This window comes from Stegostoma tigrinum, chromosome 1, assembly GCF_030684315.1.
Source record: "Stegostoma tigrinum isolate sSteTig4 chromosome 1, sSteTig4.hap1, whole genome shotgun sequence".
Classification (NCBI taxonomy): domain Eukaryota; kingdom Metazoa; phylum Chordata; class Chondrichthyes; order Orectolobiformes; family Stegostomatidae; genus Stegostoma; species Stegostoma tigrinum.
In genome coordinates, this window is record NC_081354.1 from 170105003 (window position 1) to 170127402 (window position 22400).

The 22400-nt window shown below is 42.0% G+C and overlaps 1 protein-coding gene across 6 annotated transcripts in view; it reads right to left on the bottom strand.

The window, feature by feature from the left end:
* ptpra (protein tyrosine phosphatase receptor type A) overlaps positions 1 to 22400 on the bottom strand; it is a 323613-nt gene that overhangs the window by 66041 nt on the left and 235172 nt on the right. For 5 of the 6 annotated variants that reach the window (XM_048534484.2, XM_048534448.2, XM_048534458.2 and 2 more), the window contains 2 exons: positions 19377 to 19505; positions 14518 to 14684 (listed from right to left, as the gene is read on the bottom strand). In XM_048534484.2, the coding sequence (XP_048390441.1) occupies positions 14518 to 14684; positions 19377 to 19505 (296 nt within the window). The remainder of the gene's footprint in view (positions 1 to 14517; positions 14685 to 19376; positions 19506 to 22400) is intronic. The other variant, XM_059650267.1, reaches the window with a different exon arrangement.

Consider the following 22400-nt stretch of genomic DNA (forward strand, 5'->3'; position numbering starts at 1 on the left):
TGGGGAAGTCCAGAACCAGACATCACAGTTTAAGAATAGGGGGTAAGCCATTCAGGGACTGAGATGAGGAAGAATTTCCACAGTTGCGAACCTGTAGAATTCACTACCACAGAAAGCTTTGGCGCCAGTTTGTTAGATATGTTCAAGAGGGAGTTGGATGTGGCGCTCGTGGCTAAAGGGATCAAGGGGTATAGAGGGAAAAAGTGATGGGATATTGAGATTGCATGATCAGCCATGATCATATTGAATAGAGATGCAGGCTTGAAGGGCCACTTATTTTCTATGTTTCTAAGTGGTTGGCTAGGGAAGCAACAAGTACTGGAGCATAAGCCTTCCATCCTATTGACGCAATGTTATCAGGGCTCATAGCTTTTACTGCATCCAGTGCCTCCAACCATTTCTTGATATCGCATGGAACAAATTTAACTGAATTGGCTGAAAGCTGGCATTTGTGACACTGAAGGAGGTTGAGATGGATCATCCACTCAGCACTTCTCGATGAAAATTGCTGTGAATGGTTCAACCATATCTTTTACATTGATGTATTGGGTTCTTCCAACATTGAGGATGGGGATATTTGTGGAGCCTCCTTCTCCAGTGAGGTGTTTAACTGTCCACCACCATTCATGACTGGATGTGCCAAGACTGCAGAGCTTAGATCTGATCTGTTGGTGCTGGGCTCACTTAGCTCACATTTGCTGCTTATGCTGTTCGGCATGCAAGTAGTCCTGTTTGGTAGCTTCAACAGATTGAGACCTCATTTTTAAGTATGCCTCGTGCTGCTCCTGGCATGTCCTCCTGTACTCTTCACTGAACCCGCGTTATTCCTCTGGTTTGCTGGTAATAGTTGAGTGGGGAATTGTCAGGCCATGAGGTTGATGAATATGCTGGAGTACATTTCTGTTGCTGTTGACAGCCCACAGCACCTCATGGATGCTAAGTCTTAAGTCTGAACATCTGTTCACTGTCTGTTCCATTTAGGTGGTGATACATCTACAACTGGCAATTGATAAGGATGAGGTCAAGCATGTTTTTCGCTCTTGTCAGCTCCCTCACCACCTGCTGCAGACCCAGTCTAGCAGCAATATCTTTTAGGACCAGACCAACTCGATCAATAGTGCTGCCGCCGGAGATTTCCTTACCCATATTTAACCTGAAGCCATGAGACTTCATGGAGTCCGTTGTCCATGTTGAGATCTCCCAGGCAACTCTCCCTGCTCTGAATATTACCTCGTCACCACCTCTGCTGGTTCTGCCCTGCTGGTGGTATAGAACATATCCAGGAATGATGATGATGGTGTCTGGGACATTGTCTGCAGGGTATCATTCAATGAGTTTGACTATGTTAGGCTGTTGCTTGATTCATCTGTGACACCTCTCTCCCAATTTGTGCACTAATTAAAATTAGTAAGGAGTTAGATGTCAGTAAGAAGGACTTTGCAAGTTCAACCAGGCTGCTTATGTCATCACCTTTTCTGCTGCATAGGTCAATGCCAGGTGCTCCTTCCAGTTTCATTTCTTTGGGACTTCATACAATTGGTACAACTGAGCAGCTTGCTAAGCTATTTCTGAGGACAGTTGAGAATCAAACACTTTGCTGTGGAACTGGAGTCACATTTCAGCCACATCAGTTGAGGATGTCAGATCTTCTTCCTTGAAGGACATTAACGAGCTAGATGTTTTTTTTTTCCAACATCATCAATTGATTCTTAATTCCAGATACTGTTTCTATCTAATTCAAATCCCACCATCTGCCATGGCAGGGTTCAAAACCAGGTTCCCAGAACGTTAACTGAGTTTCTGGATTAATCTGCTCCCCCTCCCAAAGTCGATAGCCTAACATCTTTCCATACTGTATTCCATCTATCATTGAATCATAGAATTCCTACAGCATGGAAGCAGGCTATTTGGCCCATCGAGTCCACACCGACCTTCTGAAGAGGATCCCATTCAGACCCAACCCTACCCTATGCCTGTAACCTTGCATTTCCCATGGGCTAATCCACCTAGCCTGTACCACCCTGACCACTATGGGTAATTTAGCATGGCCAATCCACCTAATGTGCACATCTTTGGATTCTGGGATGAAACTGGAACACCCAGAAAAAACCCATGCAGACACGGGAAGCATGTACAAAATCCACGTAGACAGTCGCCCGAATGTGGAAATGAACCTGAGAATCCTGGTGCTGTGAGGCAGCAGTTCTAACCGATGAGCCACTGTGCTACTCCTCTTGCTTATTCACTGTCTCTATCCAAATCTTTCTGTAAAGCCTTTACATCTTCCTCATATTACATATTCCCACTTCTATTTAACCATTTGCAAACTTGGAAAAATTACACTTGATCCCCACCTCCAAATCACTGATACATACTATGAACAGCTGGTGCCTCACATACCGATCCTTGTGGAATCCCACTAGTCAGTGTAATGTAGAAATGACCCATTTATTCATTCTCTGTTTTCTGTCTGTTGCTAAGTATTAATCTAGGCAAGTACAGTATGCTGTACTCCATGTGCTTTAATGTTTCGGACTAGCTTTATGTGGAAAACTTTATTGAAAGCACTCCAAAAGCACAGGTCCTTAGCCACGTCTGACCAATTTCCCACAATTCTGACCTCACAACCTCTCTTCCCTCTCACAACAATGATAGGGTCCTCACTTGCCAACACAATAGCTTACATATTCAAAAGATCATAAACCTTCATTTCTGCCCCTCCAGCAAGATGCCACCATCAGACAACTATTCTCCTCCCGCCAGCATTCTGCAGGAACAGTACCCTCTGGAACAACCAGGTCCACCACTTCTCCACTCCTAACAACTCCAAATGCAGAAGGTTCAACTCTTGCCCATTTAACTCCTCTCTCCTCACTATCCTAGGCCAGGTGAAGCAGTGGATTTACCTGCACGTCACTCAATCGAGTCTACTATATTTGCTGCTCGCAATGTTGTCTCCTCTACACTGGGGAGACTAAATGCAGACTGGGTGATCACTTTGCGGAACACTTAAGCTCTGTCTGTAAATATAACCCCAAGCGTCCAGTTGCCTGCACTTCAACACACCACTGGGGTCCCCGGCCAGCATTTCAGTCTCAGGCCTGCTGTCGTGTTCCAGCAAGATTCAACACAAACTGGAAGAGCCTCACCTTATTTTGTGTTTGGAGACATTAAAGCCTTCAGGACTCAACATTGAGTTAATAGTTTTAGAGCATGAACACCTCCTTCCATGTCTATTAGCCACTCCCAAACTCATGGCCCAGTCATGACATCAGCCACTTTCAGCACAGTCAACCCATTTTAATCAACCTAGCTTCTTTTCTTCCTTGGTTCATTATCTCAATCCCTTTATCCATATGACTTTTCTTTTATCTCTGGGCTTCCTCTCCACCTTCGGCTCACGCCACTCCACCACCACCTCTGCACTCCCCACCATCAGCATAAATACCACCTTTACCCCAGTTCTACACAGACGGTACCAAACTTGATGAGTTTCTTCAGCAATTTCTGACTTTTTGTATACCAGCATGAAAGGAAAATCATGTCTGACAAATTTACCAGAATCGTCTGAAGTGGTATTTGGATCTTCAGCAGGCATTTGACAAGGTGCCCCCATTAAGTTGCTTCATAAGTTAAGAGCACATAACATTGGGGTAGTGGATTAGCATGGAAAAAGAATTGGGCTGTCGAGGAGAGAGAGTTGGGATACGGGGAGTCCTTTTCTGAATTGCAACCCATAACTGCAGCAGTGCCATAGGGAGCAGTACTGGGGCCATAATTATTTACAATACACATTAAACGATTCGGATAAGGAAAGCAAGCATTCTATAGCCAAGTTTATGAATTACACAAAATTGGTGGGAAGGCAACTGATGAGGATGATACAAAGAGTCAGTAGAGGGATATAGATGAGTTAGATGAGTGGTCTAAAACTTGGCAGATGGAATATAATTTGAGAAAAGGTTATGCACATTGGCTTAAAGAATTGAGGAGCTAAATATTACTTGAATGGATACAACTACAGAAAGGTACAGAACATTTGGGAGTTCTTATATATGAGCTATAAAATGCCAGCATAGAAATGTAGAAAATAATGGCAAGAATAGGCCATTCAGCCCTTTGAACTTGCACTGCCATTCAATAGGATCGAGGCTTATCATTCACCTCTTACCTTGTTCCCACTTTCTCATTACCTTTAATCCCCTTAGTCCTAAGAATTATATTGAACTCCTTGAAAACATTCAATGTTTTGGCCTCAACTACTTTCAGACTGGTAGGGAATTCCAAAGACTCACCGATTTGGGTGAAGGAATTTCTCCTCACCTTAGATAACAAGGTGTAGAGCTGAATGAACACAGCAGGCCAAACAGCATCAGAGGAGCAGGAAGGCTGACATTTCGAGCCTAGGCCCTTCTTCAGGAATGGGGGAGGAGAAGGGGGTTCTGAAATAAACAGGGAGAGAGGGAGAGGCAGATAGAAGATGGATAGAGGAGAAGATAGGTGGAGAGGAGACAGACAGGTCAAAGAGGTGGGGATGGCACCAGTAGGGGTGAGTATAGGTGGGGAGTTAGGGAGGAGACTGGTCAGTCCAGAGCGGACGGACAGGTCAAGGGGTTAGTAGGTAGGAGATGGGGGTGGGGCTTGAGGTGGGAGGAGGGGATAGGTGGGAGGAACGACAGGACGGCGGGGACGAGTTGGACTAGTTTTGGTATGTGGTAGGGGGAAGGGAGATTTTGAAGCTTGTGAAGTCCATATTGATACATTTGGGCGGCAGGGTTCCCAAGCAGAATATGAGTTGCTGGTCCTGGAACCATCGGGTGGCATTGTTGTGGCACTGCAGGAGGCCCAGGATGGACACTTCGTATGAGGGCTGGGAGGGGGAGTTGAAATGGTTCGCGACTGGGAAGTGCAGTTATTTTGTGCAAATCAAGCGTAGGTGTTCTGCAAAGTGGTCCCCAAGCCTCCGCTTGTGATTAAGTACTGTGGCCTTGTTTGGTTCTTGCCCTTGAATTGTCTGCATATCACTTTTCTTATTTCCCATTCTGTCTTTTGTTTTAACAGTTATTTCCCTCTCCTCCGTCTCCCTTTTTGGGTTCTCATCACACTGCCATTTTAGCATCCAAGTTCAGTGGGTAATAGGGAAAACAAACGGCATGGAGTAGAAAATGGGGAGGTTTGGTTAAAATTATACAAGGCACTAGTCAGACACAGTTCGAATACTGTGAACAGTTTTGGGTCAATTAATAATGATGGCTATACTGGCATTGGAAGCAGTCCAGAGAAGTTTCACTTGACTGATACCTGATTTCACCTGACGAAAGAGCAGTGTTCCAAAAGCTTGTGATTTCAAATAAACCTGCTGGACTATAACCCGGTGTTGTGTGACTTCCGGCTGATTCCAGATATAGGGAACACTGACTTACGAGGATAGGTTGATCAGGTGCAGGCTGTGCTCATTAGATTTTAGATGAATCAGAGGAGTCCTTATTTAAACATATAATATCTGTCAAGCCTCTTGAAGAGGCTGAATGGAGGTTGTTCCCCTTTGTAGGAGAATCTAGGATTGGAGGGCATACTCTCAGAATAAGGAGTTGCACATTTAAGTCAGTAATGAGGGTTTTCTTCTCGCAGATGTCATGAATCTGTGGAATTCTTTACCATAAAGGGTTGATGAGGTTCGGTCATTCAGTATATTCTAGGCTGAGGTAGACAGATTTTTAACTAGTAAGGGAAATGAAGGGAAGTACAGTTGAGGATTGTCATGTCAGCCACGATCTTGTGGAATGGTGAAGCAGACTCAAATGGCTTCTTCTGCTTCTACGTCTCATTGTAGGTATATCTATACCAAATAGACTGCAGCAGTTCAAGGTGACACCTCACCATCACTTTTTCAAAGAGCAATTAGGGATGGACAGCACCAGCCCTCATTCTCTGAAATAATTAAAGAAGTATCAACCTGAAGGTGGCTGGAAACTGAGTGCAATCAGCACTCCACATCATGTTTTTATGTATCCATATTCATCTGAACAACATGGCTGTTGAGTTATTTGCTTGAACAGCAGGCAGCTTGAAGTTCAGAAGTTGTGTTGCGCTAGGTAAGACAAAGCAAGTTGAAAAAACCGCACGATTATGGAATAGGAAAGCATTATCATTCCTTTAAACTCTACAGAAAGACAATAACTGTTTAAAAAAAATGCTTAAAAAATTGTGAATGGGACTGTCAGCTGTTCACTGTCTTCTTCACTGTCAATTTCTGATGGCTGTTGGGTCACTTAGTGATGTAAATGAAGGACCTAAAATATTTTTAGGTCATCTTCAGACAAAACTGAAAAAGGTCCAAATTAATCTTGTGCAAGGGACAGGAGGTACAGTTTCTAACTTCTTATCTTTTGATAATGCGGCATATACATGGGAAGTAAGAATGGACCCAAAATGTAGATTCTTGAGGAAATTCCAAAGATTACAAAAGGAGGAAATGACAATGGCTTTCAGATGCTTCAGTTTCTTTTCAAACCAAACCTTGATTAAACATTTAAACAAAGTACATAATATCTTGAAGCTCCACAAGGTGGCAGCTATAGCCTGGGCAAGAATATTAAAAATTCCTAAACAAAAATTTCCGAACAAAAAAAGTACTGGTTAAGTTTCTAAATTAAATGTACCAATAGGTTAATACTTGGAAGATTCATTCCCTTGACTACTGACACTCAGTAGCAGCAGCGTGTATGATCTATAATATGCACTGCAGAAATTCAAAGATCTTTAGACAACACCTTCCAAACCCATAACCACTTACATTTAGAAGTATAATGGCAGCAGATACAGGCCAACACCTACAAGATCCTATTCAAGTCACTTCCCATCATGACTTGGAAACATATTGCCCTTCCTTTACTGTCTGTGGGAGGTAATCCTGGAATTCCTTGCTAAGAGCATTGTGGGTCAACCTACAGCATGTGGGCTGCAGGGTTTCAAGAAACTCTTCACAACCTTCTCAAGGTCAGCTAGGGGTGGGCAATAAATGCTGGCCAGCCTGTAATGCCTATATTCCCTAAGTACACAAAAAAACTACTAAAAATTTATGTAGTATAAACCATGTAACATCCACAACAAATTTTAAAGTGTCCTTCTGGTTATGTTGCATATAAAAGAGAGATATTGAAATCAAATCAGACTTTTCAGAAATGTAAATTAGGAAGCATGGCTTGAACATTGTTACCATTGGCCCATGCAAAAGATGCAAAAGCTTAAAGTCAAGCATTAGAAGTCAGCAAGTAATATACAAGGAAGAATTCCATCTTGTTATAAAACCATAAGTGAGTGAAACCTAGGCTGCAGAAGTGAGAAAAAAATTCCCATATGCACAACTGATTATGGAAATGTTGCCTTTCATCCTACTTCATCAAAACTACATTAAGCTTGTGTTGCTTCAAACTCATGAGAGCTTTCATAAGTTCCAAGCTCTCTCCAATGCTCATGGCATGAAAGGCCAGGAAAAGAAAAGACAAGGCTACTGTGGCCAGGGGAAGTGGGAAGCCATCTTTAAAGGGTTCTAGTTCACTGGAATGGTCATTTTTCCTTCTCCTAGTCAATAAAACAACCAGCATGCGAGGCCAGACTTTTTTTTAATATTGCTGAAAATAGACAGACCAACATGAATGCTAGATTTCAAACAGTCATTACTTAGAATCATAGAACCCCTACAGTGCAGAAAGAGACTATACAACCATCAAGTCTTCATCGAATTTCTGAAGACCCTCCTACCTAGTCCAATTTCTCACCAATCTCTGTATTTATACTGAAGAAAATGAGCACTGATTGGTGGACTCTGGCAAAAGCCCTGTGTTAAAGAAAGCACCAGGTATGATCAAGTTCTTAATTTATGGAAAAACAGCACAAAGCAGGAACATACTTCTTTCATTTTCAACGAGTGAGTCCCTCCATTCAGTTTCTAGCAAGCCCAAATGAGTCATGTTATGAACTTGACCGATTACTTTAAACTGACTGTCAGTGTAGCTACGAGAACACTCATGGATACTTAGCAAGTGTTGCCCTATCATATTTAACAGGAAACATTTTATTCGGAGCTTTGCAAGCAGTATTGGTGTAGAATGAGTTGTATCATGGTTACTATCAGCAACTGAACATGTGTATTCGATTCAATCAGATAATCTCTAGAACGTACAGTTTATGTTTCTGGCATTGCATCAGCAACAAAATTCATAATGCTTTTCAATTGTACAGTAGGCAGAATGTCTTTGGATTAATGGTAGCATCCTACTCACGGAAAATATCACTTGTTTGGCCTCTGAACAAGAAGTGTGAAGCACATTGTTTGATGTGTTATTCAATTTTTCCCAGACACTTTGCCTCTCCAGTCTAAGCTGAAGTAGGCTGGGTACTTTCCAGGTCAGAAAATGAGAATGTTTGATCCATTTGTGAATTGGGATACAAAGTAAACAATAATCTGATCAAAATAGCCACTGCTCTTCAGGATACCTTTAATGCACTCATTTGCTGCGTAAGCTTGCAATTTAACCAAATGGCATTTACAAGGCTGCTGTAAGTGTCAACCTTATATTATGTTGTAAGGACTTGTGTGACAGAGTGGTGATGCCTCTTCCTCTATGCCAGGAGGCCCGAGTTCAAGTTCCACCTGCTCCAGAGGTGTACAATGGCATCTCTGAATGGGTTGATTAGAAAATATCTATAGATTATGGTGGAAGGATTCTTATGGCCCAATGGTTGGGCCCCCCACCCCCCACCATTAAGGGAGGAGGGTTCAAGACCCAAGTGTTCCAGAAGTGTGTCATAACATGTCTGAACAGGTTGATTAAAAAACATATATATAAATTGCAGTGATTGTTTAAAATTTGGCATTATGATTGCCAGGTATGACAAACAAATTACGAGGGCTATGTACAATCCCAGGTGGGTTCAAGATGAAAAACTTCAACAACGTATCTCCCTCTTCAAAATATTCAATTTCAGTAATACAAAGTAATAGACTTTAATAACACATTTCAAGACTTGCTACTATTAATAAAGACTGCAGATTCATTGCAGCTCCAGCCACTTATATCCCCATACAACAAAGGCAGGCTCTTCAACAGGCTGCTCAGCCCTCAATTTTATTATGTCTTTGAGTAACGATTGACTTTGATCTCAACCCATTGGCCCATTATTTTAAGCTGTGTCCCTTGCTAACAACATTGTTTCAAACACACAGGCTCTGGCTGTATTATTCATTGTTCTCACTCTACTCAGCACTTTTGCACTCCGCTCTCACTTTTTCACAGCACAGAGATGACAGTTTTGTATTACTACCTGTTTTTGTTTTGTCCAAGAAAGTCCCACTTTGCTTCAAACTTTTACCCCTTAAGAGTTGCCACAGTCCAGCTCAGACTTTTGCCTTTCTTGTTTCAACTTTTCTATCTCCAGTTCTGGGTAAAGGCTGTCAAAGCTCTGCCTTGATTACACTTCCATATATGCAAACCCCTCTTTTGTCTCTTCCTTCTCCCAGCTTCTCTGTCACACCCATTCTGTCAATGTCACCTTTCACACTAGTATTTCAGATATCCTTTCCTTTTGCCTCAACTAATCACTGTCCATGATCATAATTCACATGACCATCAAAGGTGTTCAATTTCCTCCAGTTGTACCCTCAAATTACCCACCCATATGACCATAAAATGTAGATGCAGGAGGATGTTCAGCCCATCGGCTCTGCTCTGCCATTCAATGAGATCATGGCTGATCTGTTAATACTCAGCTTCACTTTCCTGCGTTTTCTCCATACCTCTTGATCCCTTCATTGATTAAGAATCTGTCAATCTCAACCTTGAATTTACTTCAGGACCGAGCCTCTGTAGTAAAGAATTTCACAGATTCACCACCCTTTAAGTGAAGAAGTTCCTTATTTCTCTCTTAAATGAGCAACTACTACTTCTGAGATTATGCCCACTAGTCCTAGAATTTCCCGCAAGAGGAAAAAAAACCCTCTGCATCAACCCTGTCAAGTCCCCTAACAACCTTGCGTGCTTCAACAGGGCTCCTCTCATTCTTTGGAGCTCCAGTAAGTACGAGCCAAATCCCATCAACCTCTCATAACCTGTCTCAGAATCATTATATAAGATTCTTTATGCTTTGATCTTCCAACTCAAAGGCCTCCATATTAAATACATCATCTGTACGATTTCTACTATCTTCAGAATGATGACAGTCATACGAATATCTTTGCGATCTTTTTAGCATTTCAAATACACCATTCTTTTTATGCTTTAAATACCATCAGAATATTCTAAGAAACTGTCCCAAATGCATTACAGAAGTTCTGTGCACTTATCAAAGCTCATGTGTTTCACCTTGCTTATGTGAAAATCAAAACAACTTTTTATAACAAAATTGCTTCTGCTATGTGCTAATTTGAATTTCATCGCCATTTCCCCACCTCATAGCTACAATTCAACATTTTAAGAAATTCATACCAGAGTCTTTCATCTATACTGTTCCTTAACTCTACACTTATTGAAATTCTTCTTTTATACTGCCGCAATTGTCTCTTTTTGATACTGTTATTTTCCTCCTTTTCAAAAATCATATAATCTACATATTTAACTCCCAGTATTGCCCAGATTGTAGCCAGATTTTCTCACAGGATGCAGAACATGTTGATTAGTGAGCACAGGTAAATGTCTTTGAGAAGGTGAGGTGAGGTGAACTCTTGATGCATTGGCATAGGTACACGTTCAGTAAATAGGGCAGGGAAATACAGGACAGAAGAGACAGAATGGCAGTATGGTCCCTGTCAGGGTGGTGTGGGGTTTGACAGGAGCTGGGTGGTAGTGGTCCTATGCATCTATCACCTAGAAGGCCTAAGGCAATAGAAGCTGCAGGAGTCGACGGTACCAAACCCTTGGTGGATTACTGCAGTCCAATTTACATATGGTTTTGCTGTGGGGCCAGAGCGAGTGAATGCTTAAACTGGTGAAATTAGTGGCAATCAATAGGAATTTTTTGTGCTAGACTGGGATGAGGTTCTTTAGAGTTGCTGTTCACTCATCCAGGTAAATGGAGACTATTCTAAGACAATCCTGACTTGGACCTTGAAAATGTGCAATAGACATTGGAGAGACAAGTAGTAAGTTACTTGCCTCAGAATTCCAAGATCCGATGTGCTTTTGGAAGCCGAATATTTTTATGGTTGGTACTAGTTTGTTTAGGATTCTGAAAGGGCTTAACAGGGTTAAATGCCGAGGGAATGTTTCCCCTCACCAGAGAATCTAAAACTGAAGGATTATTATTTCGGAATAATCCAATTATTCTGAAAAATAGTTTCAGAATTTGAACTTTAGAACTGAGGTTGAAATGAGGAGGAAATTCTTCTGAGAGTTGAATACCTTTGGAACTTCTGCTACAGAGAGATGCAGAGGCAGCATTTTTTGTATATTTAAGATTGAGTTAGAAATGTGGATATGAGGAATGTCAGATCAGCCATGGTCCTACTGAATGGCAGAGCAGGCTTGAGAAGCCAAACACCCACTCCCATTCCTATTTCTTATGGTCTTATCATTTACATTCAATGGTATCCCAGAACATTGATAATTTAGTAATGGTAATGCCATTGAATGTCAAGAACAGACTGTTAGATTGTCCTTTTGACAATGATCATACCCTGGCACTTGCCCATTGGAAATGTTTCTTGACATTTCTCAGCCCCCAGCCTGACAACTATTTAGCAACACTTGCTCAGTAACAACCTGCTCAAAGATGTTTTGCTTGGGTTTCACCAGGGCCACACAGTTCCTGACTTCTTTGCAGCCTTCGTTCAAACATAGAGAAAAGATCTGAACTCCAGAAAGAAGGTAAGTGACTACTCTTGAGATTAACACTACATTTGACTTAGTGTGGCATCAAGGAGCCCTAGTAAAACTAGAGTTTTGCAGGAATTAAGGAGAAAACCCTCCGCTAGTTGGTGTCACACTTAGCACAAAGGAAGATGATTATGATTATTGCAGGCCCCTCATCTCAGGTTTGGGATATCACCACAGAAATTCCTCAGTGAAATGTCTGAGGCCTAAGCATAATCACCTGCTTGATTAATGACCTTTCCTCTATCATAAGCTCAGAGGAGGATGTTCTTTGATGACTGTACAGTGTTCCAGGTCATCTGTGATTCCTTAGATACTGAAGGAGTTTACGTCCAAATGCAGCAAGACTTGGACAATATCCAAGCTTACGCTGACAAGTGGCACATAACATGTGTATCCCGCAAATGCCAGGCAACAACCAGCCCCAACAAGAGGGAAACCATCACCCCTTAACATTCAATGGCATTACTGTTGCTGAATTCCCCATTATCAACATCTTAGGGTAACCACTGATAACGTGAGCTGGACTAGCCATTCACATACTTTGGTCATAAGGACAGATCAGACACGAGGAATTTTGCAGGGCATAATGTATGGCCTGACTGCTTATACGGCGTGTATGCCACCTAGAATGTGTAAGTCAGCAAGATAACAGGTTACTTTCCCACTTGCCTGGATGAGTGTAGCTCCAAAAACACTCAACAAGCTAGACACTATTCAGGACAAAACAGCCGCAGGTAATAACACATCCTCCCGTGTTTAGTCCCTCCAGCACCAAAGCACAACAGTAATAGTACTTACCATCCACAAGATGCACTGCAGAAACTCAACAACACAAAGTCAGACCCATAACTACTACCATCTGAAGGACGATGACAGCAGCACCACCTGCAAGATCCCCTCCAAACCACTCACCATTCTGACTGGGGAATAGGTCACTGTTCCTTCAATGCTGCTGTTTTAAAATCCTGAAACACTCTTTTTAAAACCATTGTCAGTTATGTATACCAAATGGACTCAAGCAATTTAAGCAGGCAGATCAACACAAGCTTCTCAGGGCAACTGAGGTGGGCAGTAAATGGCAACATCCCACAAATGAAAAGAAAGGACTTGATTAACTCAGTCAGCAGCAGGGATAGCAAGCAACTTTTGATGATGGACACTGAAGTCCTTGACCCAGAGTGCACTGCGTGTCCCTGCGACCTTCAATGCATCACCCAATTGTTGTTCAATGATGACTGATACATCAGGTGAAGAACATAGGAACTGGAGTAGGCCATTCAGTTCATTGAGTATCCTTTGCCATACAATACGATCATGACTGATTGACCATTTCAATACTTCTTACTTAAACCAAACCTGTAGCCAAGGGTAATCAGAAATCCTTTAATCTCTATCTCAGACAGACTCGAAAACTGAGCTTTCACAGCCTTCTGCAGTTAAGAATTCCAAAGATGTCAAATAATTTTGCCTCACCTCAGATTTTTAAGTTGTGACTTCTGGTTCCTGACTGCCCAGCAAGGGAAACATCCGAAACAGAAACATGGAAGACAGGAGCAGGAGGAAGCAGTCAGCCCTTCGAACCTGCTCTGCCATTCATCACAATCATGGCTAATTGTCCAACTCAATAGCCAAATCCTGCTTTCTCCCCATTACCTCTGGTCCCAATCGCCCCAACTGCTATGTCTAGCTACCCTGTGAATACATTCAAGGTTTCAGCATCAACTACTTTCTGTGGTAATGAATTCCACATGCTCACCACTTTGGGTGAAGAAATGCCTTCTCATCTCTGTCCTCAATGGTCTACCCCAAATCCTCATACTGTGATCCCTGGTTCTGGACATACCCACCATCAAGAACATCCTCCCTGCATCTACCCTGTCCAGTCCTGTTAAAATTTTATAAGTCTCTGTGAGATTCCCCTCAGCCATCTGAACTCCAATCCTAACCTAGTCAGTCAATCTCTTCTCCTCATAAGTCAGTCCTGCCATCCCCAGAATCAGCCTGGTAAACCTTCACTGCACTCCCTCAAGAGTAAGAGCATCCTTCCTCAGAAAAGGAGATCAAAAGACCCGCAGTTACCTTGTCTGTTTTTATTCAGTAATCTTCAATGAGATCACCTTTCATTCTTTGAAATTCTACTTCAAGTTCAAGAGTCCAATGCAAGGATGCTGCACTGTTTAAAGGGGCCATCTTTCAGATGAGACATTAAACCAAGACACTGAATGGCCTCTCATGGATGGTGAATGGAAAATCTTGAGGATCATTTCAAAAGGGACTAGGGTAATGGATTATCTGATCAGTATCACCAGGCTGTTTGAGAAAGGAATTGAAGATGTGTGCACACTGCTGTCACATTTCCTTTAATACAACACTTCAAACATTATTAATTGTCTGTAGGGCACTTTGAGACTTCTATTGGTAGTAAAAATGCTATATAAATGTAAGTCTTTATTTCTTAAAAAAAAGTTTTATTTCTTACATTACCTGCATTTGTGCACAAAACTCATGATTTTTTTACTTCACTTATCACCCTTGCTCCACTACCAGGCATCAAAGTGAAAGATGAAAAATTTAAGCAATTGTGAACCCTTTTTCAACTATCAAAAATGAAATCTACTGAACACCAATTTAAAAATATACTGACCTGCAATGTACAACTATGGCACCCGCAAAGGATGGGTTACAGGTCTTCACCTTCTTTAGAAATTTTAGCATACCAATTGGGGTAAATGGAACTCCAAAGTCAGGCCAACTGGTAAAATGGAACTGAGTAACCAATCGCTGAGGCTTCTTATTCATTACATCTCCTACCTAGAGACGGAAGGTCAAAATAAATTGCTGCATGTTAGCAAAGTACACAAGACAGAACACAAGATTTAGGAGCACAAGTAAGCCACTGGGCTCCTCGAGCCTGCTCCACAATTCGGTATGATCACGGCTGATCTGATTGCTCCACTTTCTTGCACAGCTCCAATAATCTTTCAGCACCTATCGACCTCTCCCTTGAAAATATTCAAAGGCTCTCCGTCTGACACCTTTTTAGAGGAAAAGTGAGTTTCAATATCAAGTTCCACTCAAGATCTTCTATGTTTCAATCAAGTCACCTCTAACTCTTGAAACCTGTTTAACCCTTCCCCGTGAGGCAGCTTGCCTGTTCTACATACTTGAAATCATTTCAGAGAAAAATTTACAACATATTTCTATTATTTTTTAATTAAGGAGACTAAGGCTGTGCACAGTACTCCAGATATTACAGAGTGATAGAGTCATATAGCACAGAAACTCATCCAACTCGTGCATGCCGACTAAGTTTCCCAAACTAAACTAGTCCCACTTGCCCATATCCTTCTAAACTTTTCCTAACCATGTAGTCTCACCAACACTCTGTACAACTCAAGAATAACCCCTCTAGTTTTATATTCAGTTCATAGAACATAGAAAAGTACAGCACAGTACAGGCCCTTCAGCCCACGATGTTGTGCCAGGGAATAATCCTAATCCAAAAATAAAATAACCTAACCTACACTCCCCTCAATTCACTGCTGTCCATGTGCATGTCCAACAGTTGCTTAAATGTCACTAATGACTCTGCTTCCACGACTATCACTGGCAAACTATTCCATGCGCTCACAACTCTCTGGGTGAAGAACCTCCCTCTGACTTCTCTATACCTTCCTCCTAACACCTTAAAACTATGAACCCTCGTGGCAGTCAATCCTGCCGTGGGGAAAAGTCTCTGGCTATCAACTCTATCCATGCCTCTCATTACCTTGTACACCTCAATCAGGATCAAATTCCTCTTGCATTTAATGAGAACATGTTATTAGCTTTCAGAGTTGCTCTATCTCTCTACTAAATTTTTGTGATTAATGCATGAAGACTCAAATCCCTCAGCATCTTCAGAACTGTACAAGCTCCCCTATTTAGAACCATAAAACTTTAAGGAGGCCCATTCTTTCAGTACAAGCTTCCAAAAGAGCTACCCAGCCAGTCCCACTGCCCAGCTCAGGTAACATGCTTTTTTGTCCTTCCTGCCAAAATGGACAATTTCACAGTTTTCCTGTGTTTACCTCATCTTTACCAACTCACTTAATCCATCCATGTCCTTTACATTCCCTTCACAATTTATGTTCCTATCCAACTTTGTCTCATCAGCAAATTTAGCAACCATACCTTCAGTCTCTTCATCTAAGTCATTTGTATAAACTGTACAAAATTAAAACTCCATCCCATGGTACACCACCAGAAAATGAAGCATTTATACCAGATTTCCTGTCAGCTACCCAACCTTCAATTATATACTGGAAGTTCTATACCATGAGCTTTTATTTTCTGGAATAACATTTGCTGTGGCACACTTCAGATATGATTTCCAATCAGAGGAGCTATTCGGCCCATCCCAACTCATACATCTAAGATTTCCGAAAAAAAAGTACCAAACAACTGGCTCTTCAAAGAATCTAAACCTTCAGTCCCTAATTTTCTACCTAGAATCACTATTTTAAATATTGACCATCCTTTGAGTGAAGAAGCTATTGCTATATCATCCTTTCAACCTACATCCTTTTGTCTTGCTATCGTGCTTTACCCTGAAGTGACAGTCTGCATTAAAATTACTTTTGTCTAATTATGCATTATTTAAGATACCTATTTGGCAACTTATCAAGGCTCTGTCTTTGATGAAAATAGCACATACTGTTTAGGTTCTCAAATTCTTCTGCCTTCAATTCTGAGTGTTCTCCCCAGGTCAGGATTTTCTTCTCTGGTTGTCTTGAGGTTGTGTTAGTGGACTACCTTCTTTTAATGAATGACTTGATTGATTATTTCAAAGGGCAGTTGAGAGTGAATTAGGGGACCAGAGGGAAATATGGGCCAACGTAACTTTGAATGACAGGTTTCCTTCCTTAAAAAAAAATTAACGTGCCTGTGAAGTATCAGTTGACCAGTATAAAATAATCTTTGGTTCTGAAGGACAGTCGTATCTGAATCATGAGAGATAATAGGAAGTGCAGATGCTGGAGAATCCAAGATAACAAAAAATGTGTAGCTGGATGAACACAGCAGGCCAAGCAGCATCTCAGGAGCACAAATGCTGATGTTTCAGGCCTAGACCCTTCATGCAGATGCTCTCTGATGAAGGGTCTAGGCCCGAAACGTCAGCTTTTGTGCTCCTGAGATGCTGCTTGGCCTGCTGTGTTCATCCAGCTACACACTTTGGTATGTGCATCATTAACTTTGTTTACCTCTGCAGATGCTACCAGATCTGCCGAGTTCCTCCATCACGTTCTGTATTTATTTCAGATGTCCAGCTTTTAAAACAAATTTCATAATCACTTTTACTGATACACGTGGTTTTGCGTGTATTTTCTTGGGTTTATTAGTCACAATACAACTGCATCCTCAACCCATTGAAAAAAGTTAAAAGTTCAATGAAAATACAAAATTTACAGGCATCTTCTGAAATTAAATGCTGAATATTACAGAAGTCACAGATTTAAAATAATTGGCAAAAACAGTAGACGGCTGATGAAATTATTTTTGCTTTTTAACAAGCAACCATGATCTCGAATGCACTATCTTAAATAATGGTGAAGATGATCCAATAGGAACTGAGAAATGAAAGGACGGGGGGGGGGGTGGGGAGGTGTTGGGAAAACTGGCAGTGTTATGGGCAAAGAGAATTGAATCAATTTGGATGGCACCTACAAAAAGCCAGCTCAGGCATGATTCATCAATACAGTTTTGCAGGATGGAAGGAGACCTATGGTTCTGAGATGAAGGAACAGCCAGTTTAGACAATACTGAGATAACAAGGTATAGAGGTGGATGAGCACAGCAGGCCAAGCAGCATCAGAGGAGCAGGAAGGCTGACGTTTCGGGCCTAGACCCTTCTGAAGGGTAAAGGCCCGAAACAACAGCCTTCCTGCTCCTCTGATGCTGCTTGGCCTGCTGTGTTTATCCAGCACTACACCTTGTTATCTCAGATTCTACAGCATCTGCAGTTCCTACTATCTCCAATACATTACTGATAGCCAGAATAAATTATTCGAACATTCTATGTCAATTCAACTCCTCATGAATTCTGTGCATAATGCTGACTTAAAAAGTGTTTAAATATTAGCGAGTTTTGAGAAGATTTGTAGCTCAGGTTCAGGTTCTGAATGTGAGTTTGCTCGCTGAGCTGGAAGGTTAGTTTTCAGACGTTTCGTCACCATTCTAGGTAACATCAGTGAGCCTCCGACGAAGCGCTGGTGTTATGTCCCGCTTTCCATTTATCTGGTTAGGTTTCCTTGGGGTTGGTGATGTCATTTCCTGCATTGGTGATGTCATTTCCTGTTTTTTTCTCAGGGGATGGTAGATTGATTTGGAGCCAATGTGTTTGTTGATGGAGTTCCAGTCGGAATGCCATGCTTCTAGAAATTCTCGTGCGTGTCTCTGTTTGGCTTGTCCTAGGATGGATGTGTTGTCCCAATCAAAGTGCTGTCCTTCCTCATCTGTATGTAAGGATACGAGTGATAGTGGGTCATGTCGTTTTGTGGCTAGTTGATGTTCATGTATTCTGGCGGATAGCTTTCTGCCAGTTTGTCCAATGTAGTGTTTGTCACAGTTCTTGCAAGGTATTTTGTAGATGACGTTTGTTGTGGGCTACCCTGGTGCTAAGAGGTCCGAGTAGTCTGGCAGTCATTTTGGAAATGTCTTTGATGAAGGGGAGAGTGGTTATGGTTTCTGAGCCCGTTTTGTCTCTTTGTTTGGGTTTATTGCTGAGGAATCGGCGGACTGTGTTCATAGGGTACCCATTCTTTTTGAATACGCTGTATAGGTGATTTTCTTCTGCTCTGCGTAGTTCCTTTGTGCTGCAGCATGTGGTGGCTCGTTGGAATAATGTTCTAATGCAGCTTCGTTTGTGAGTGTTGGGATGGTTGCTCCTGTAGTTCAGTATTTGGTCCGTATGTGTTGTTTTCCTGTAGACGCTGGTTTGAAGTTCCCCATTGGCTGTTCGTTCTACTGTGACATCTAGGAATGGCAGTTTGTTGTTGTTTTCCTCCTCTTTTATGAATGTTATGCCAGTAAGGGTATTATAAGGGACAACACATCCATCCTAGGACAAGCCAAACAGAGACACGCACGAGAATTCCTAGAAGCATGGCATTCCAACTGGAACTCCATCAACAAACACATTGGCTCCAAATCAATCTACCATCCCCTGAGAAAAAGAATAGGAAATGACATCACCAACGCAGGAAATGACATCACCAATCCAAGGAAACCTAACCAGATAAATAGAAAGCGGGACATAACATCAGTGCTTCGTCGGAGGCTCACTGATGATGTTACCTAGAATGGTGACGAAACGTCTGAAAACTAACCTTCCAGCTCAGCGAGCAAACTCACATCCAGTGTTTAAATATTTTCTAGTCAGTGAAAACACAGTTGTCAAATGAAACAAGTCAAAAATAATTTAAGAATATTTTCACATCTGGAAACAGAACCAAATGAACTTACAAGACTTACTTGCTGAATGCAGAACTTGCGAATGGTGTAGTCTACCAGCACCATCATGTCTTCCACAGATACTCGGATGTTCCCATATGTCCAGCAACCCTGGTCTGGCCAGTACTGAGCACATTTGCACTAAAATAAAAATCAGAGCATTTATGGTGCTGAGTTGTTAAGATTTCAGAAGAAAAATACAAACTAGTTATTACTTTAACCAAAGCTGAATATATACTGTGGCGGTGGCTCTGTTGTGGCTGCCATCGAGTCAAATAGTTACCAACTTACAGTATGAGCTTGTACAAGAGGGAAAATGGTAAAAATCAACTCTTTCAGAAGAGAGAATTACTCAAAACATGTAGTTGCAAATTGGGATACTGGGCACACCTTTCATTCATTCAAAGTTTTTCATAGTTTTATGCATTTTGCTGAACACTCACTGGACGAGAGAGGGGGTAAATACGTAAATGCAGCTTCTGAAATGATGGCCCAATTTCTGACCACGAATTTCTGATCAAAGAGGTCAAATCCTGTAATGTATTCCTCCAAACTGAATACCTCATTTGTATTCAATGTAGAATCTCTCGCTTAAAGACAAAGACTGGAGATATAATTTTGTTAATGGAAGTGTGTCCGGTGAGATAGGTGAAAACAGGCAATTGTGAAAAATCATAAAAGCTAGAATCAGTTTTGGAGCATTTTCTCTTTGATTAATGCTTTCAAATGGGGTATTTACAACTGTGGAGACTTCAAACTTACCAGCATCAATGGTTTCAAGAAGTTCACCTTGATTTGTTTGATTGCATATCCTTCCAGAATGTTTTAGTGGCACAACTTTCTAGGCATCAGGTATTTGTCATAAATAATTACATGCAAATTGTATTTTTTTTGTTTTGGACATGCATCTACTGCTGACATGTTGCGTGTTCTATTGCATATTTGCCTTCTTTGATAGACTCACAAAATTATAAGTGACACTTAATCTAACTCTGATTACTTAATTGTAAAATTTGTGATGCTGTCATGTGGATGAATGTTCCAATGGAGAAAGTGAAAGTAGAAATCCATTTCAGAAATGTTCTGGCCTAAAGGCAGCTCCTTGAATTATTCTCCGCTGATTGTTAATTCTGATCTATTTTTCTTGGCAGTTCCTCCCTTCTCCTCTGGCTAAAAGAAAAAGGACTGAGGAGGACGACTCACAAGGTAAAGGCGTACAAGGGAGCAGCCATTAAGAGAGTTAGAGTGGAAATTCTGACGCCTTTGCTTGAGAGGTTTCAGCACGAAGAGGCTTAACAGGGGTATGGGTAAGGGCTCTTTAACTCTACTTTCTTTCTGTCTAGACTGAAGGCATAGGGATGACAATTAGGGCAATGACATGTTCCTCTTGCAGGATGTTGGAGATCAGGGAGACATTCAGCCTCTCTAGTGGCTACACCTGCAAAAGAAGTGCACCCAGCTGCGGCTCCTGACAAAGCGCGATAGGGAACTGCAGCTGGAGAACATCATAGATAAGAGCAATAGCGAAGTGGTCACTCCTAAGGTGCAGGCTGCAGGTAACTGGGTGACCACCAGAACAGGTAAAGGGGAAAGGCAGATAGTGCAGGGTAGCCACTGCTCTCAATAACAGGTATACCGCTTCAGACATTGGAGACGGGGGAGGCAGGAATGATCTTTCAGCGGCTAGCAGCAGTCAGATTAGTGGCACTCTGATCAGCTTTGAGGGTCAGAGGGAAAGGGTGCAGTCAGCCATAGCAAAACAGAAGGAGATTAAGTTTTGAAGGGGACACACTGTAGATTCTATGGCCATAGAACAGACTCCAGGGATGGCATGTTGCCTCTCGGGTGCTAGGGTCAAGGACGTCTCAGTGATTGCACAACATTCTGAAGGGGGAGTGTGAACAGCCAGAGATCATTGTGCACATTGATAAAAATGACTGAGAGACAACGGGGTTGGGTCCTGTGAAATGAGTGTAGGGAGTTAGGTAAGAAGTTAAAAAGCAGGAAATCAAGGGTAGTGATCTCCAAATTACTCCCAGTGCCACACACCAGTGAGGATAGAAATAGAAAGAAATGCCAGATGAATGCATGTCTAAGGAGCTGGTATAGGGGGCAGGGTTTTCAGTTCTTGGATCTTTGGGATCTCTTCTGGGGTAGAGGTGATCTGTACAAGAGGGATAGGTTGCACTTGAACTAGGGAGGCTGGATGTCTCCCTGATCTCCAACATCCTGCAAGAGGAACATGCCATTGCCCTAATTGTCATCCCCATGCCTTCAGTCTAGACAGAAAGAAAGTAGAGTTAAAGAGTCCTTGTGGAGAGATTTGCTAGTGTTACCCAGCAGGGTTTAAATAGTTTGGCTGGCAGGGTGAGACTCTGAATAAGAGAAGGCCATTGAGAAATCAGGGGAAAAAACCTTAGCCATCAAGAGCAAGTTTACTATTCAGCATAGCCAGGGACACAGTAAAGGGAGGGAACAGCCTTCTGGTATAAAGTGCACTTATTACCTGACTGGTAAGGCAGATAAGTTCAGAGCATAGATTGGCTCTGGGGCTGGGATATTATAGCCAGAACTGAATCATGGCTGAGAGACAGGCAGGACTCAATATTCCAGGATACAGAAGCTACAGGTGTGACAAAAGTACAAGTAATTGAGGAGGGGGAGTTGTAAAGTGGGTGGGTGGGTGGGGGGGGCGGGGCGCGAGAGACATAACAACAGCAGACGTCGACTGGGTGAGTGCCCTTGAAGGAAAAGGAATGACTGGAAAATGGGAAGCTTTTAAAAGTGGGATTTGAAGAGTCCATGGATAGTATGTTCCTGTTAGCGTGAAGGGAAATACTGGCAGTTTGAGAGATCCTTGGTTGACGAGGGATATTGAGGCTCTGGTCAAGGAAAAAGAAGGTGGCATTCATAAAGCTATCCAGCTAAAGGAAATCTCTAGAAGACTACAAGAAGTGTAGCTGCACACTTAAGGGGGAAAAACACAACAGCAAAAAGAGGTTATGAGATGGATCTGGCAAATAAGGTTAAAGATAA